This window comes from Apteryx rowi, unplaced genomic scaffold, assembly GCF_003343035.1.
Source record: "Apteryx rowi isolate R43461 unplaced genomic scaffold, aptRow1 scaffold_378, whole genome shotgun sequence".
Classification (NCBI taxonomy): Eukaryota; Metazoa; Chordata; class Aves; order Apterygiformes; family Apterygidae; genus Apteryx; species Apteryx rowi.
This window is the reverse complement of record NW_020450285.1, coordinates 519,423-536,196: the sequence shown is the minus strand read 5'-3', so window position 1 is coordinate 536,196 and position 16,774 is coordinate 519,423. Positions and strand designations below refer to the sequence as shown.

General features: G+C 37.1%; 1 protein-coding gene across 1 annotated transcript in view; it reads left to right on the top strand.

The window, feature by feature from the left end:
• ARHGAP42 (Rho GTPase activating protein 42) overlaps nucleotides 1-16,774 on the top strand; it is a 128,014-nt gene that overhangs the window by 16,103 nt on the left and 95,137 nt on the right. The window contains exon 2 of the mRNA XM_026073787.1: nucleotides 6,050-6,111. Within this exon, the coding sequence (XP_025929572.1) occupies nucleotides 6,050-6,111 (62 nt within the window). The remainder of the gene's footprint in view (nucleotides 1-6,049; nucleotides 6,112-16,774) is intronic.

The window sequence follows — 16,774 nt, the reverse complement described above, 5'->3', positions numbered from 1 at the left end:
GCCACAGAAAGAAGGATGGAAATTTTATTTGATGCTGTGGCTTTTGAAAAGCTGCTTGAAATAGAGTTTGTGGCTGCAAATAATGCTAGTACTTAAAAGCTCTGAAAATGCCTCTGTGAAATAGTAACTGTTAAGTCATATTTACAATATATTTGCTTTTAGAATTGGAAAAGCCTCTTCTCCCAGCCCTCCTGCCGCTTGCAGATCTTGTATTTATTCTGCTCTGTCACTGATGTCTAGTAAAACAAGTGTTAATCCTTAGGAAATTTCCTTAATGGGCCTTAGGTTCATTTGAATTCTTATTTGGTAATGTGTTACTTACTGTGGAAAACTCCCTTGGAGTCTTTAATTGACATTCATGCTCAGGCATGAATTCAGAGCCTGTTTTGACTTGTCTGTGCTAGATCTGACCAGTTCTGGAGAGCACACATGCACTGGCTGACCTTCCTGCCAAAGCGTCTCAGATGCTTCCTCACGCAGCCCAGCAAGATGCAAGGAAATGTCTTGGCAGGCTCTCACATTTTTGGTGCCCTAATGAACTGGATTCCTTTAACAGTAAGACATACAGTAAGATGTCGTAAGAACAATTTACCTACATACTCCAGGCTGGCATTCACATATTTAAAGATTGTGGCGATAGCTGCTTAGAATACTGTAGAATCCTGTTTAGTGCACTTTAGCATATTTAAAAATTGTCTGTGCATTGTTTAAATCTGTCTGTAAGTATAAGTTAACAACAAAAAATAAAAATTTATTTATTTATTTATTTGTGTGTGAATGCAAACAGTTATTTTTGTTCAGGTCCTCCACAGTAACTTTCCATTTTATCTCTGAGGATTACCTTTCAAACTTGGTTTTACATCTTTGAATTCAGTACTGGCCATACAAACATTAAAGCTAGTTCTTGGTTTAACATATGTTGTTTTCCTTTGATCCCTGAATGTAGACAACATCATACCTATTGTATATAACATTTGACTGTCAATGTAACACCGTGCTTCAGTATTAAGCTAATTATTGATAGAGTAACTTCAATAATGTCTGTAGGTATCTTGTTTCCAGGTGATACATTCTCTGCACCAGTATGTAACAAAACCTTCATAAAGTTAATAGTGTTCTTTTTTTTTCCCCCTATGAACCACAGGGTTGATTTTACTGCAGTAAATCAGAATTCTAGGTTATAAACTGTAGTGCTAGTTTGTTTCCTCATGAAGCAAACTAACTAAAGCACTTTTCATTGAAAAATACAGAGTGAATTTTTAAAATAGGATAACTGGAGATACTTTTCCTGAAGGAGGATAATTTTGCAGTAAGTTGTTGCTGGGTTGGGAACACTCCAGCGAAAACAGCTGGTGACCCRTTTTAATTGTGATGAATGAGACCACAAGTATACAGTAGGGTAAATACACAATTCTGCTTACATGTTGGGAGTTGCTTTTCACGGACATCGCTTCCACCATAATGCCAAATGTATCTTACAAATCCTTTGAATAGCCCTTAAATAAGAAGCAGACTGTAAAGCTGTTCGGATTATGTAAACTAGCATCTCATAACTAAATGTGAATCAAGTGAGTGAATAAAGTATTAGTAAGCTGATTAGGGTAATGCTTCTTTGTTTTACTAAAAATGGCCCACCAATAATTGCTTCATGGAAGAGCATTAGAAAACCTTAATATTAAATRCATATTATGTTACATATTGTACTCTAGATTACCAGTATGTTTTCAGGAATCGTTTCTTATCAGCACATTCCTATGACATTTCCTCTTGTAAAATAACTTGATTCCCCTCCCCCCCCCCTTTTGTATTTACAAAGTTCACTCTAATTCCTCTGTGTCTATTCGGATAAAAAAAATGCGTGTTGCAGAATTAATAAGAAAAGGTTGTGACTTCTGTGTGGAATTCGTGGACTTCCTGACAGGCGAAAGTGGGCCACACTTAATGCAGATGATTCTGATTTTTACATCTTTGCGCATTTAAGTACACAGTGTACCTTGAATTATTATTATTTTTTTTAATAAAAAAGTGCTCCCACGGTRTGACCTGGAGGGCCACCCCGGTGCGGGGAGCTCGCCCAGGGGGCCTGCCGCCCCACGCCTCGCGGCGGGGCTACCTTCCCCTTTCCGATGCTGGGCAGAGCTCTCGCAGTAGCGTCTGTGGGAAAGGAGGGAGGGAAGGAGGGAAAAGTGTACGCGGGGGAAAAGGGAGAGGGGAAGGGGCTGCCTTGCCTGCCATTGCTGCCTCCTGCTGCAGCTCCCGACCCAGATGACGTTCTCTGGGGACAGATCCTGGCTTGCACTGAGATCAGACTGACTGGGGGATGTATGGGAAGAAGGGAGTAACACATCCAAGATTCAAAAGTGCTCAAAACTCGCTGATATTGCTGGATAGCTAGCAGTGATTAAACTTTTTTGGACAGGTGATGTGGTGCCATCGCAAGGGCAGAAAAACCAGGGAGGCCACCAGAGACATCCTCGTTGCTGAGGGGTCTATCGATGTACTAGAAATGCAGCCTTCAATACATCTGAATTGCACGATGTGCCTGGGGTTTTCCGCTCCGTACGTGCTGTGGCAGGCCGGGATACTTGGCACGCTTCTGTGGGCACCAACTGAATGTGGACGGTGGCAGGCAGCGAAGAGTGGAGCTGTAGTCAGTGTTGATGTGGAGATGCCTTTGCGAGGGAGGTCGTTCAAGGATCAGGGAAATGATTTGTTTTAGACAGTGCTGCTGAAGAATGTAGATTCTGTGCATTTAGTGAAGCTTTGACCTTTATAATCCCCCCAAAAGTGAGGGGAACAGAAAGGGGGAAGATGGAGGCAGCTTCTCAGGCTTAGCTGAGGCATTGTATACAGGATGTATTATTATTCCTTTTATATTTCAGTGTGTTATACATTGAGAAAACATTAGTATGCATACTCACAGAACATATTCTTGTAGCTTTTTTTTTTTCTTTAGCTGACCTGGTTTTATTTATATCCTAAGCAAAAGTTTCAATTTAGAAATTAAAAAGCCTCTAGTTCTACTTTGAAATTAGGAAGATGCAGCAGAAGCTTCTCTTATTGCTTTTAGTTCCTCCTCACAGTTTCCAGTCATTCTTCTGCCTAGTTTCTGCTTCCTGCTGTTGTTAATTTACTATCTTTTTGCTCCTAAGARCACTGAATATTGTCTGACCAGAAAGCATACTTTTTTCTTCTCACCAATATTGCTTTTCCTTGTTTGCTCCCCCACATGCCCCCCTCCATTTGATTTAGAAGAAGTTTCCCCATATTTGGGGGCTGGAGACTGGCCATATTTGTACTCAGCTGTTCAAAGGTGTAAAATCATATTTTTCTTCAAGCTCTGTAATGATAAAGTTATGTCATGAGCCTTTGTTGTATTAAAAATGATTTTAATGATGTGCTCAGAAACTTAGAGTACCATAAGGCTTGGTGTGGTGGGAAAAACTTTATACTTCAGTGTGTTTTGGATCTGCCCTAATTACACAGCTATAGTGCTTAGTATGATAATTTCTATTTGAAATAATTCTGTTACTATAAGTGACTCCAMAAWAAAAAAAAAAAAAAAAAAGAGGGGGGAATGGAATCTCAACATGTGACTGCAATAACACATCATCTTGTGGTTTAAAAATGACCGTTTATTTCAGTGAAATAATCTGGAAACAATTTATGTTGCTGACTTTACTAGAAATTCAGCTGTTTTTCTAAAGTGCATCCTAATTCCCTGAATAGGTAATAACATTCAAACAGTATGTTTATCCTATTTTATTTGAAAAAATTAATTTTTTAATGGAGGGTAAAGAATCACCCTGCCATGTGRTGCAAATGATAAGCTGACTCTGTCCTGTTTTTTTACTGGTAAGGATAGTCTCTTGTTAATTTTATTGGGGATACTTGTTATTTATTTTGTTTTTACAGTTTCATAATGGGTACACAGATATTTTTGAACGTAGTAGTCAAGAGGTATCTCATCTGATAACTTCACGACTCAGTTCATCAGCCGTTTCTATACTTTATTTTGATAGGTGGGATGTTATGAGCTGACATAGTGGTCAATTTAATTCGGTGGTTATGAAACTGAGCTCTTGATGTCAAGAATTAACGCTGATAAACTAAAGGACTCATCTAGTAAACCTGAGTTGAGGAGCTCAGAGCTTGTAACGGAGGCTTAGAATTTCTTTTACTTGAAAGGTGCCAAAATTATCTGATGATTGTTTTCTGAGCAAAAAGAAAAAACTTGGAGGAAAAGGCTTCAAACCCAGCTGGATGGATATCTAACTCACCAAGTGTATTTGGAATAAACAAGAGCTCATGAGTAATGACGGGAAAAAGGATTTGTCAGCAGAGAAAGAATCAGAGGTCAAGCCATGCAGGTGTAGCATTACAATTACAGAAATTAAACTAYGTAAGATCTTGCAGAAGAACCTGGAACAAACAGCAAAATGTTTTTCAGTTGTATAAGTTAAAAGAGAGCAAGAAGATTGCAGTAGTGACCTCTGCAAAGTCTAGATGGGATAAGGGATAAAGCTATTTGGGTATGGTCTTAAAGCTAAGTAACAGTTTGTAGATACTGAAAACACAGCCAAGGCAAGCTGCGTAGTGGCTTCCTCTTAGAAAGTAACGGAACGTAACAGGTCCTATAGAAAATGTACTTATTTCCAAAAATCTTTCAGGGAAGTTGGAAGTGGATGAAGCTTTATTATTGGAGAGCGATAGATCTGGTAACAAAAGAAAATGGAAAAATAACTAAGAGGGCAGGAGTTCTGTTAGCCTACACTCAGTAGCATATGTTAGTTAACTGTAAAAGCTTCTTATCTTGCATTTTTGCCTGTGGAGCTATGATGCTGAATTCTGAACAACCCATATGCCCTTGGGAAAGTAATATAGATGGAAAGATAGGATTTTCCTAGAAAGATTTGCACCACTAGCCTACATCAGAATGAAGCCTTGCTTATCATCCTCTCAGCTGGCCATGCAAGACTGTCTCAATGCCCTCTTTTCCGAAGGCATGCTACTTGTCTTATCAGTAAATTTTTTGGAGACCAGTATCACGTTGTTCATGTTGAGTTATTTGGAAGAAGGTAGTTATTCACTTGTTTAAAACAGGAAAAAGATGATTATGTATGACACTATGAAGCATCATGTCACAGATGATTGTTGCAATGCATACATGGTATGGAAATCCCCGTTTTCTAGCTCAGTGCTGTGATACGGATGTAAAGGAGGTCTTTTCGGATTACAGTAGTCTCCTTAGTGTCACTAGTTGGACACTCTTCTAGACAATGACCATTTCCCAGAGTTTTTGGAATGTTTTCCCCTTTCTTGCCCTGTTTTACGGGTTAATGCTTTTATCATGTTTCTATTGACTTTCGGTATAACCCTTTGACTTATATTTTAAGGTAGTTTCGAGCAAAGATTCTCTTACAGTAGGTGCAGAATTCTAAGTTTTTTATAAACTGATCATCTGTTCTGCTTTTGTCACCTGAGAGAGCTTGTCCTTGCAAAACAGAAAGCCAAGGAGCCCCTAGACCTAAATAGTTGGCATAAGTAATGTATTTCTTCTAAGATGTTGGCATTCATATTTTTAACTGAATAGTTTTCATAGTTCTTTGGAATATTTGTTGCTGCTCTTTAATAGGAGAAACTCAGGATTTTTCTTTCAAGTTTCTTCCTGCTGCTTGTGTGTTAGAGTGAATTTTGTAACTGCATATAGAATTATTTCCTCTTCTGTTTTGAGAATGACCTCTGCACATTTCAGGATAACGAGTTTGCCATATTTCTTTTAGACTTTTATTTTTTTGTACATAGGACTCTTAGGACTAGAGTTCTTTCCTGGAATCTGAGGTCCTCTCTCTTCACCTGCTGTTGACCTGCTGTTCACTTCAGTGCTCTGTGCCTCATTTTTAAATAGTTAATGACTACTGACCTCCTCAGTGAAGTACTATGCAAGAATAGTATCTTATCACTATGTTTTCAGTCTGGTTCACAGACTTATCTGGTCTTTTAAAATATAATGTTGATCTGGACATTCTTTTTTTGGTTTTCTTTTCAGCTCAGTCACTGAAAGAGTTTGCCCGGCTCCTGATTGCTGTTGAAGAGGAGAGGAGGCGCCTGGTAAGTCTGGTGGGAATAATAGGTTGCATTGGGACTTTTTATATTAAATACTACATTTTTCATTTTTCATTCAATGTTTTTTAATTTTTTATTTTTGTGCAATAAGTATTTCAGTAAATATTTCATAAGAATCATTTGATGTTCTGCAAAGACAGAAATGTGCTAGTGCGGACTTCCAATATTTAGTGGTTTGTTCAGCCAGATACTTCTGCATTGCTTTAAAAACTGTTTTCTCACAATTTTTCCCCAAATAGCTTTGAACACTGATGTACTTTTCCTTTCCCCCCTCTTGCCTTTTTATTCACAAGGTACAGTAATAAAGTAAACTGTAAATGAAGATCTTATAATGGAAATATAGATCAATATTTATACTTAATGAAGTCTATATTTTTAGAGAGTCTGTATTTTAAGAGTCTAGTGATTATATACTCAAAGAATATAAAAAGTAAGTGGTAGGAACAGAAGCCAAGTTCATTGCTTCTGACAAACTCATGTACAATATTCTAGATCAAACTTGTCAGATTTGCCCTCTGTGATACTATTCCTATTCCCTTTGTTTCCATACTGTTGAATCTGCAGTATGCTTTTATTTACACTTGTGTTCTGATATAGCTTTGTTAATGGAGTTTCAAATATATTCTCCTGCAAATCTTTTTTAAAAAAGTTCCATATAAGCAACAAGACTACTTTTTCTTCCTTGGAAGTCAGTCATAAATAAAGAAGAAATGAATTGGTCTGGTAAGGATGAACCTCAGTAGGGGGATTTTTAAATATTGTGAAAGATTAGCTAGCTCACATCCATCCAATTACCATGTCTGTCTTTTGTTTTTCTTCCTCCTATGAGTRCTCCTGGAGGTGGGGGAAAGAATCTTATGACTCAGATTGGGAGAAATTTATTAATCTGAGAAGAGGTTTGCAAAGGCTCTCTTTCCTAGAAGTAAATAAGCATAGAATCAGTCTGCTATTTCTGTGTTACATTAATATTTTAAAGTAGCAAAATCATTAATGTTCATATGGTACAGTTGCATAGTTATTATACCTAAACCTAGAAAAGTGCAAGCTTTTGGTTCAAACTAAGCTTTTGTTTTTCTTCCTTTGTATATGGTACTGAGAGGAAGAGTATGAAGGTGAGTGTTCAGATGTACCTCCTTAAAAGATGTTTGCCAGAACACACATTGAATTACTTATTAAGCAGTGTTTCAGGTGAATAGCTTTCCAATTTAGGTTAAAGATTATTGTGAGGTAACTATTAGGAGAAGGAAAAGCAATGAAGAGGTGACAGCTGTATTTTTAAAATGGGTTAGTCTTTCATAATGTGTGTATGTAACTTCCTTTTGATTTTATTCTTTTTTTATCCTCAGATGAGTCACTCGTTTTTACTTCTAGAAGTTTCTGGTCTTTCTGTAGTTTATAATTTAATCATTCTATATAATATTTTACTTGATATAGGAAGACAAGTACAGTAAAAGGGGAAAGAAAACCATTAATTTTATAAGTGAGCAAAAGCCCAGTCAGATAGCTGCCTGTTGTTCTGTTTTTAGTGTGACTTCAGTGGGTCTTGCACAGATTCAATAGCTGAGCCTTCCGATCCCCCATCCAGGGTCAGAGCCCTGCGTGAAATTTCAGTGTCATGGAAAATTACTTTACAGTTGGCTATATGTTTAATATAATACAATCATCAAAGCCTTGTAAATAAAGTGGCAAATAATATTCATGTGTAGGGAAATTGGGCTGTTGCACTTGATGGGAAACCATTCACATCCAGCTCTTTTCTGAGTTTGAAAACCCCATTCTGTGTATGTTCTTCCAACTGAAGGTTCCTGTTGAGAGCACTGAAGACATGCAGTTATCAGGGTAGTGATTTTTGAACAAGAAGAGAATTCAGCAAGCTTAGGATTTCTTTTTTCTATTTTTAAACAGTTATGAGCTGCCTGTTGGTGGAATTAGATGATTATTCTGGGAATTAAACTTCCTAAAATATCTGTTCATAGTAGAAACAAATGCAAAAATGAAAACCTCAGGCTGAGGCTTTAGAAAATACACACAGGATAAAACAGTCCTGTCTAGATTTTACGTAGTTGCTGTGCCCACTCTATTCTCTAGGGTAAACTTTAGAAATGAGAAAGAGAGTTTGTTTTTCTTGGTTTTCTTTTCTCAGTTTAGTGAGTTCCCCACTGTGATGGCATTTCCAAGACAGAGGTGCTTTCCACTGAGTATAATGTACATGGACTGCATTATTTATTGCTCTAGCCCTAGAGCACAAAATTCTAAGCACTGCAGAAAAGTAGGCTAAAATGTTGCTGTACTAACTGCCATACAGGTGTGCAAACCAGAGGTCCTGCTATGCTGTCGGTGCACGTACTTAAGGATTGTGTTTGGATTTCCTTTTTCTGATTGCTTAGATGCAGAAAAATAAAAGATGGGAAAGAAAATAAACTTAGAAACAGTCAGACAATCCTGACTTTATTTGCCCTTATCAGAAAAAAAAAAGAAACCCATTAATTTTCAGTTTTTCATACTATAATGAATACATTTCTTGTATCTTATGATATACATCTTTGCTGTAAGGGTTTAGAAGTTAAAAGCAAACAAAACCAAACAACAATAACAAAAAGCAAGCCAAAAGGTGTCAAAGATAATCGTTTGTGATTCTCCAGTTCTCTTACTGAAGTTTTATGCATGCTGTCGTAGGATCCAGAGGCCCCTATAAAGGTCAGGGTACCATGGCTGGATGCTGAACAGATACCTCATAATAAGAGTTTTCTGCTCAGCAAACTTGTGATTTAACTGTGAAAACTTCAAAACATTTTTTGCCAGTTTCTGAGGAAGCAAGGAGCATTATATGTACGCTTTGATTCTGCTGCTGGAAGCACTTCAAGCCAGCTAATTTGCAGATTAGTGATGATTTTAGAAAAAAAGTTGTCAGCTGACTGGAAAGCTTGAGACAGGGCATGAAAGTCTTTAAAAATTTTTTTCCTTTACTTAAAAAGAGAATACTTGCAAAAGTAAAAAAAGGATAGGAATACAGATCTTTTCTTTTTGACATCTTGCAGAAGGCTTTGAGAAAACCAGCTGGCCAGTGTTGTGCCTGTTTACAGATGCACTTCATACCATTTGCACCTTTTTTTTTTTAACCGCTTGAAGTGTGTGATCGTAGAAGACAGTAGTATGTCAGCAAATGCTGAATGTGTGGGAATATGGAATGACAGATGTTGATTTTACTTACTGGCTAATGATTTTGAATTTTTTACTACTAATTGATGACCCTGGCAAGCATGCATGTGAGTGCATGAATCAGACTTGAATGTGGAAAGTCAGGTATTCATAGCACCAATTTGTCTCTCATCTGAGAGCTTTGATAACTCTCTATTAAATTCTTCATAAGTAAAAAAAAAGTTTCTGTCCTTGTCTCTGTCCTCTATTTGCTGATACAGAAAATTTGACTAGTAGGCTTAGAAAAAACACAGGTCATGCACTAACCTTTCCCCCTTAAACAAACAAAGGAAAAAGCAATGCAGAAGACAATTTTTATGATATACAGCCTTATGTTTGATAGCCATCATTTTTTCGTTTTATTAATTTAGYGATCCTGTTGGTAAATGGTAGATTAAAAACAAAACAAAACTATTTCTAAGTCTTAGATTTTATAGGTAGCCTATCATCTGTATAAAAAGATTCATCCCCAATGCCTTTCCAATGACTTCAGCAGCAAGCCTTCAGGGAATGTAAAATAATGACCTCTATTTTCCAGTGATTTTTAGGGAACAATAGAGATGCCATAATTTAATTTCATGTGAACAGTTGGGTCTATATCAAGGGAACTTTTTTAAAATAATTTCCTTCTGCTCTTGTTGAATTTACACTGTTAAATAAATGATAAGCTGTTTTGATTTTAGCGATTCATGTATGATGTTTCCTTTTCATTTGATGTTATTAAACTTTATAACAAATAGAAATGTACTGGGAGTAATATAAAATACAATTCCTTTTCCTTTCTTAGGATTAATGCTGTGTTGACACACACGGATGGATTAGTTCATGCTACTAATTTCCTCCTTCTTGAGTTCCCCTATCAATTTGAAGCATTGAATACATTATCTTCAGTGTTATGTTATCTTGAATATAACTCCCAGATTATTTCTGAAAGATTACTAAATGCTGAACAGAAACAGGCCTCTCAACTGTTACATTCTTTGCTGTTTACCCAGTTTTTATGGTTTGCTGGCAAGTGATGAATGGGACAGAGGGTCCTATGGCTCTTTTCTCTGGCATCATATCAGTGAGATGTGTATGGTTACTTTGAACTCCTGACCAGTATTAAGTACTTCAGGAGACAGTACAAAAAAATTCTGAAGTGAATAGTTATGTAGTATTATGTTTGATGGATGTTTTGCTCTCTAACAGCTGTCCTTTTGTGAGTATCTTATAACCTTCATGCTTCAGAGAGTATCTTGTTGTAGTGGTTCTTTCATATTAACTGGATGCTCTCATTGTAGTACTGTATTTGCCCTCGTGCAAGGGGTCTGATGCTATTTCTGCTACTTCCAGGGAAAGCATCGACATTCTGAGTTTCAAAAGCTGCACTTGGAGAAAAATAAATGAACTATTAAAACCTGTTATCCATGGAATGGTTCATAACATCAGATACCTAAGGACTCAGTATGTTGTTSAGGAGAAGTAACCTTTTTCGTATATGTGAAGTGGGCTGCAGATTCTGCCAGAAGAATAAGCAATCTTTCCTCCACAGATGCTGCTTATATTACCCAGATTATAAAGGGGAAAAATTGTAAAATCACATATAGTAGCACTGTGAGACTGCATATACCTGCATACAYCTGGTATTTTGTTTAACAAGCTCTCTCTCTTAAAATGACAAAAAATAGTATATGATGATGTTTTGATATACTTGATAACTGTTTTCTGCACTCTTCAATTTTCATATCAATTTTATTGAAGGAAGGTCCTGGGATAGTCTAGATGTAACTACTACTCGAGGAACTAAATATTCTGCTATTATATATTCTACTTTCATTATTCTACTATAATTATTATATATTCTTATTTTGTATACTTTTCCCCTTATAATATGCTACTGATCACTGTGGTGATACTGGAGTAGAGGAGATAATATGGCCATTTTTATGTCTTTGAGTAGCAGTAGTTCAAATAGATTAAATTAATGTTATCTGGAGGCTTGGAGATTGCAATGACATGCTTCAGCATCCTTTAAAACCTATTGGCAGACTGACCTGATAGTCTTCAGCAGCAGGTTCAGCCCTTGAATTTTATTTTATTTTTTGCTGATGATACAGTCCTTAGTCTCACTTCCTTAAGAACTAACATTAAAAAAAAAAAACAAAAACAAATCTTGCTTCAAATATGATTAAAAGTTTCTGTCATCATAACACTGTTTATTACCCAGTTCTCCCACTGCCTTTTCACAGAGGCTGTTACTCTCTGCTTCCCAATCTGAGCTTTTGCAAATACTGTGATAACAGCTAGAGAAAGACAAAAGAAAAAGCACCTCCTCCTCTTTTCTCCCTTTATTGAATGCCTCGCTTGGGGAATTTATTCTATATATGGGGTAGCGGTATCACTGCCAAATCTCATTGTCCTCACTGGCCTCACTTCCCTGCTTGGAAGTGGATAGGAAAGGCCTGCAGACTAGGATGCAGGCAATGCTTCAGCAGATTAAGTCCTCTTCGTCCCCTAGGAAAGGGAAGTTGGGATCTGAAGGACTGCTTTGAGGAACCATCTGCTTCTAATAGCTCAAAGAGCTTGGATAAAAAATGACCAAGTCTAGAACAGTAGAGCACAGCTGTGCCTCACACTGTAGAGATGAGCRGTTCCTGCTTCAGCCTGTTCAGTATTATAAATTCACCTGGAAGTCTCTGTCCAAGGCACAGCACTCACTAGCATAGGAGTATCTTCAACTTCACTATCTTGCTGCTTCCTTCTTGCCCTTCTGGAATTTGCCTCAGATCCCATGACATGGACGATTTGGACATGTGTGAATTTTTGCCCTCCCGATAACTATCTGGAGGTGTATCTTTGGGTGCATCTTCAATTAATTCCTTCCATTTTATTTTTACATATAGAATAATTTTTCCATATGGTTTTCATTTGCCTCTCCAGGAGAAAAATATGATGTGTCATTACCATTAATAAATTATGAATTTTATTTTTTAAAGTATATAATACTATGTTGTGAATGTTATTGTATGTTAGCTTTGGAAATTGTTGTTGAAGAGAGATGATATAGACTGCAGCAGTGTACAGTTGTATGCAGTGTTTTAGCTGTAAAATGGTTGAATAAATCTTTTACAGAAGCTTTTAACTAATGAATGGCTTTCAAACCAGCTTTCTGCCCCAAACACAAATCAGCTTTGTGTCCCAACTACTGTCACTGTAAAAATTGAGAGCTAACTGGAGTGGAGTTCGGTGACACCTGAAAAAATGGTTTGATATTCGTATTAATTACAGTTTTATAGTGTACTTCTTGAGCCATTTAACAAAACGTCCAGTCTTCTTTGTTGTGGTGGTATGAATGTTTGTGTGATTGGGTAGTGAACATAATTGGAGAAGCGATCCAGCTGGAAAAATAATTCCTTCCTTGACTTGCCATCAGCCGCTTCCCCTCACTTCAATGCACACAAGGAAAATGGATGACTTTCTGGGCCAGAATAACCATCAAGAAGATAGTAATTACTTTGATAGAGTTACTATGAAAAAGATCATGTTTGAACTATACCTTCAGTTGTCTACAGAAGTTATCAGTGCCGGCTCCAACTGATAAATGAAAGCAACAAATAAAAAGCAAATTTCCCTTGTGCAGGTTTGCCAGGGTGCAGGCTTGCGCTGGGTCCTCTTGTTTCTGTTAAGGGACAATTCACAAAGCTGCTTCCCTCTCGCACTGTCCTGGGCTAGAAGGAACCCTGCTTGCTATCCTGTTCTGCGCGGCTCAACTACAAAAGTCTATGTGCTCAATGAAGGTTTCTTAACATTTGTGTTCAACTTAAAAAAAACAAAGAGTATAATTCAGAGTAATAAAAGGAAACATCTCACTTCCTGTTCATTTATGACTACGTCATTAATGTAGTCTGATATCAGCTTTATGTACCCATGGACATTTTTTAATTTTCCCCAAAATAGAAGAAACATATCAGTCCTGACAATTTGGAGGATAAAATCATGGTTACTTTTAATACAGAGTGTTAGCTGGTTCTTCCGGATGGCAGTGTGTCAACTTCCATAATATTCTCAAATAATAATGTCTAGGGATGCATATGGGGCTCTTAGTGTTATTTTTTAATCATACACTCGATACGTTCCTAATTTCATTTAAAATACTGTTCTAAACTTCTCAGATAATTTTCTTTCTTAAAAAATTTCTTGCAATATTTTTGTGAAAATGAAGAAAAAATGAAGTTACCCTGTCACTTCTGATGATGTTAATACTTAAAAACTTAAACTGATATCAATTGAAATTAGTTATAACTAGTCTCTCTCATTTCAGTGCCCACCTGTTAACATCTGGGATTGAAATGTAGACCCCTTTTATCTTTAAGTTTGCAGAAAAGACTTCTGGAATCATTTTGCTGTGACAGAGTAACACACAGGATTTGCTCAGGGGTTTAGCTGGTATGAATGAAACCACCAGAAAATGATGAAATCACAGGAAAGCATATTGTCCGGCTTCTGTGCTGTACTTCTTAGCAGCTTTCTCTTTTCAGATTCTTGCTTTTGAAAATGTGAATTGTTTCCTCTTAATATAAATGTGCATATGTGAAGAATCGTAGCCTCTACAAGGACTTTTGCACATTGACCTACTTAAGTTGGTCCTAAATCATTCTGTTGCCTTACAGGCCTACCAGGTGAGGAGGAGAGCAATTTGACTGTTTTTAAGACAGTCTTTGCTGGTGAGATAGTTGTCCAAGAGCTTGAATCATGATATAGTCATTTTCTTCTAGTAAACATCTTTTGTCAGAGGTGCCAAAGTGTAGCTCTGTTGTGTAGATCCCCACTGGTTAGCTGCTGTCAAACAGTGAGCTCTAGACTGTCTTGATGGGCCAAGAGACATGGGTAGGAGCTAAGATAATCCTTCAAGAGGAAGGGAAAAAGGGAGTGAAGAGGCTAACAGCCTTCACTAGCTCTGTGCCTTGTTTATAATATTTCATACCACTGATGCATCTGTAACGTTATACAAACAGCATACAAAGCCTTAGTAAGAAGGCCTTAATGATTAGTGTCCTTATAGTATTTGCTATTCAGGGTTTTTTTTGCAGAGAAAGGAAATTGGGGATAACCATTAATATTTAAAATAGCAATAGCAATATTTGTCACAGGAGTACTACACTGTAGGTTAATATAATTGTTTTGGTTATCTGTTAAAATATCTCCTGGTTTCTATGTTTGGGCGCTTTTATTGGCATGTGCCTCCCTTTGGATATCTGATTAGTAAAGTGCTAAGACGATTTCTGCTTATTACAGTATAAAAAGATTACAAGAAATCTTTGATCTTTGGGCTATGAAGAATTTTATTAAAAGATTTAGTGTAGTGGCTTGCTGTAAACAGTCCCATGATGTTTACAATATCCTCGTGGGCTGGCGTGGTCCATTAATAGCAGCTTTATTTGCTGCTCTTAATTGACTAATCAGCGGTGACTGCAAATAAGAATAGGAAATGATTATTGAAAACCCTTTAGTAAAAGAGAAAAACTCATGGATAAATTTAAGAAAATTTCTGGTTTACTTTGCAACATTGTTCAGTTAGGAGAGAACATTGACAAAATGATACTGCTTGCCATTCCCAGTTTTGAAAAGTATCATTGAGAGACAGAGAGATGAAATCCTCCCTTCAGTAAAAGTGCAAAATCAAGGGTTAGCTGGAAAACTGTTTGCTCCTTCTCATTTTATAAATCCAATTTGTGTCTTGATTTCATATACTCTTCTTGTGTCCCCGGTGCTTCAGTGAGTGTGATTGTGCATTACAAAACAGTAACTTCCCAAAATGTTTGGAAAGGGATTCATTGAATAGTGTGGCTTGAATGACTTTTATTTCTAATGACATTTTAGTTTATCTTCATAGAAATTCAGGTAGTTGCTATTTAAGCCTGATGACGCTTGGCGTTCAACACTGTCACTAACAGAGGTTCTTCTCAGATCATTATTGATAGAGAGAAGAGAAAGATGTATGCACTTCTAAATGGGTATTTTAAAGGAAGCCGAGTTTTGCTAGATGACATCTGATGAGCTGATCTTCTAGCAACAGAGTTTTATGTATTTATTTTGTGACTGCAGAAAGAAAGGGAATGGCTTTGTTAGTAGTAGAGGGTACATGTTGGACCCATTACTTGTCTGTAAGGATACCAGAACATCTGACAGTCTGCCACTTTCTGAATTTTTTCAGTGGATTCTGAATTGATCTCCTTTTCTGCTAGTAGTTTGAGAAAAGATACTTCATTCCTATGAACAATTTATTTTAGAATTGTCCTTCATTTAGTCTGATCTCTGGAATATTTTGAAGGCCATATATTCCCTGTTGTTATTCAGTATTCTGGGAAATGTGACTGAAAATGGAAAATGACACAAGTGCTTTATAAACCTAACAGTGTGCACAGACAAAAACAAAGATGTCTTACTAAAAAAAAAAGGGGGGGGGGGAAGAAGCAGCTTTCAAAAGAAAGCGAGTAAATTTGCATTTACAGTGCATTCTGCTGTTTTTCTCCCTTGGAGAAATTGCTTCATCTGAATGGGCCTGCAGTTATGTTACAGATAAAGATGTTTTATTTCAAGTGTTCTCACTGGAATGTTGGTTTAATGTTTGCAGAACATCTAGATATTTTTTTAAATGCCTCTATAAGGTCAAATTATTTTTATTTTGACARTCTTGTTTAGATACATCTCTCTGAGCAAGAGCTTTTACTTTGAACTAAGACTAAAATCTGATTAACAGAGTTTGGTTTGTTTTTTCAGCAGCAAGGCAAGTTTATGCGCCCAGTTCAGAAAAATGATCTGGATAAAAACAAAACAAAACAAAGCAAACAAAACTTTTTACTGGTGACTTTTCAACCACGTTGGTTTCCCGGATTGGTTCCCTACGTTCTTCCACCAGCTGTTTCACCATCGCAACAGAGGGCAAAGGAGAAGTCAGAGAGAGCATGAATAAGCAGTGCAAGATCAGCAAAGTCATCTTAAGTTAGTATGACTCCCAAAATAAATGCCTGCCTCGGTAACTCTCAGCTGCAATGTTAGTTGTTACACTGCCCTCACAGCTAGTTGTGGTCAAAGAAAGGTTATTTTTCTGCTGATAAAAGGAAGTTATAACAGTACACTTGGAACCCATGTCACTGAATCCTATGGAAGGTTTCAAATGATAGTGGCCTTAATAAAATATTGAGAGCTACCTCTTGGGATGCCTGTGCTTCAGTAAAAGACTGCCTTTAAAGAAAGAGTGGGCTAAACTTCTCTCTCCACCGAAGCTGGCTCTCACGCTAGGTTGGTATCTTGTTTACGAGCCAAATGAGAGCTTTCCARATTGATTGCTCTTGCTAGTCATATTCCCATGAGAACAGAGAAGGGACTAAGAAACTTACAGCCCTTTTGCTCTGAACATCTTGCCACAGTAAGTGTTAGCCCATTTCCGGTATCCCTTTCTTAATTG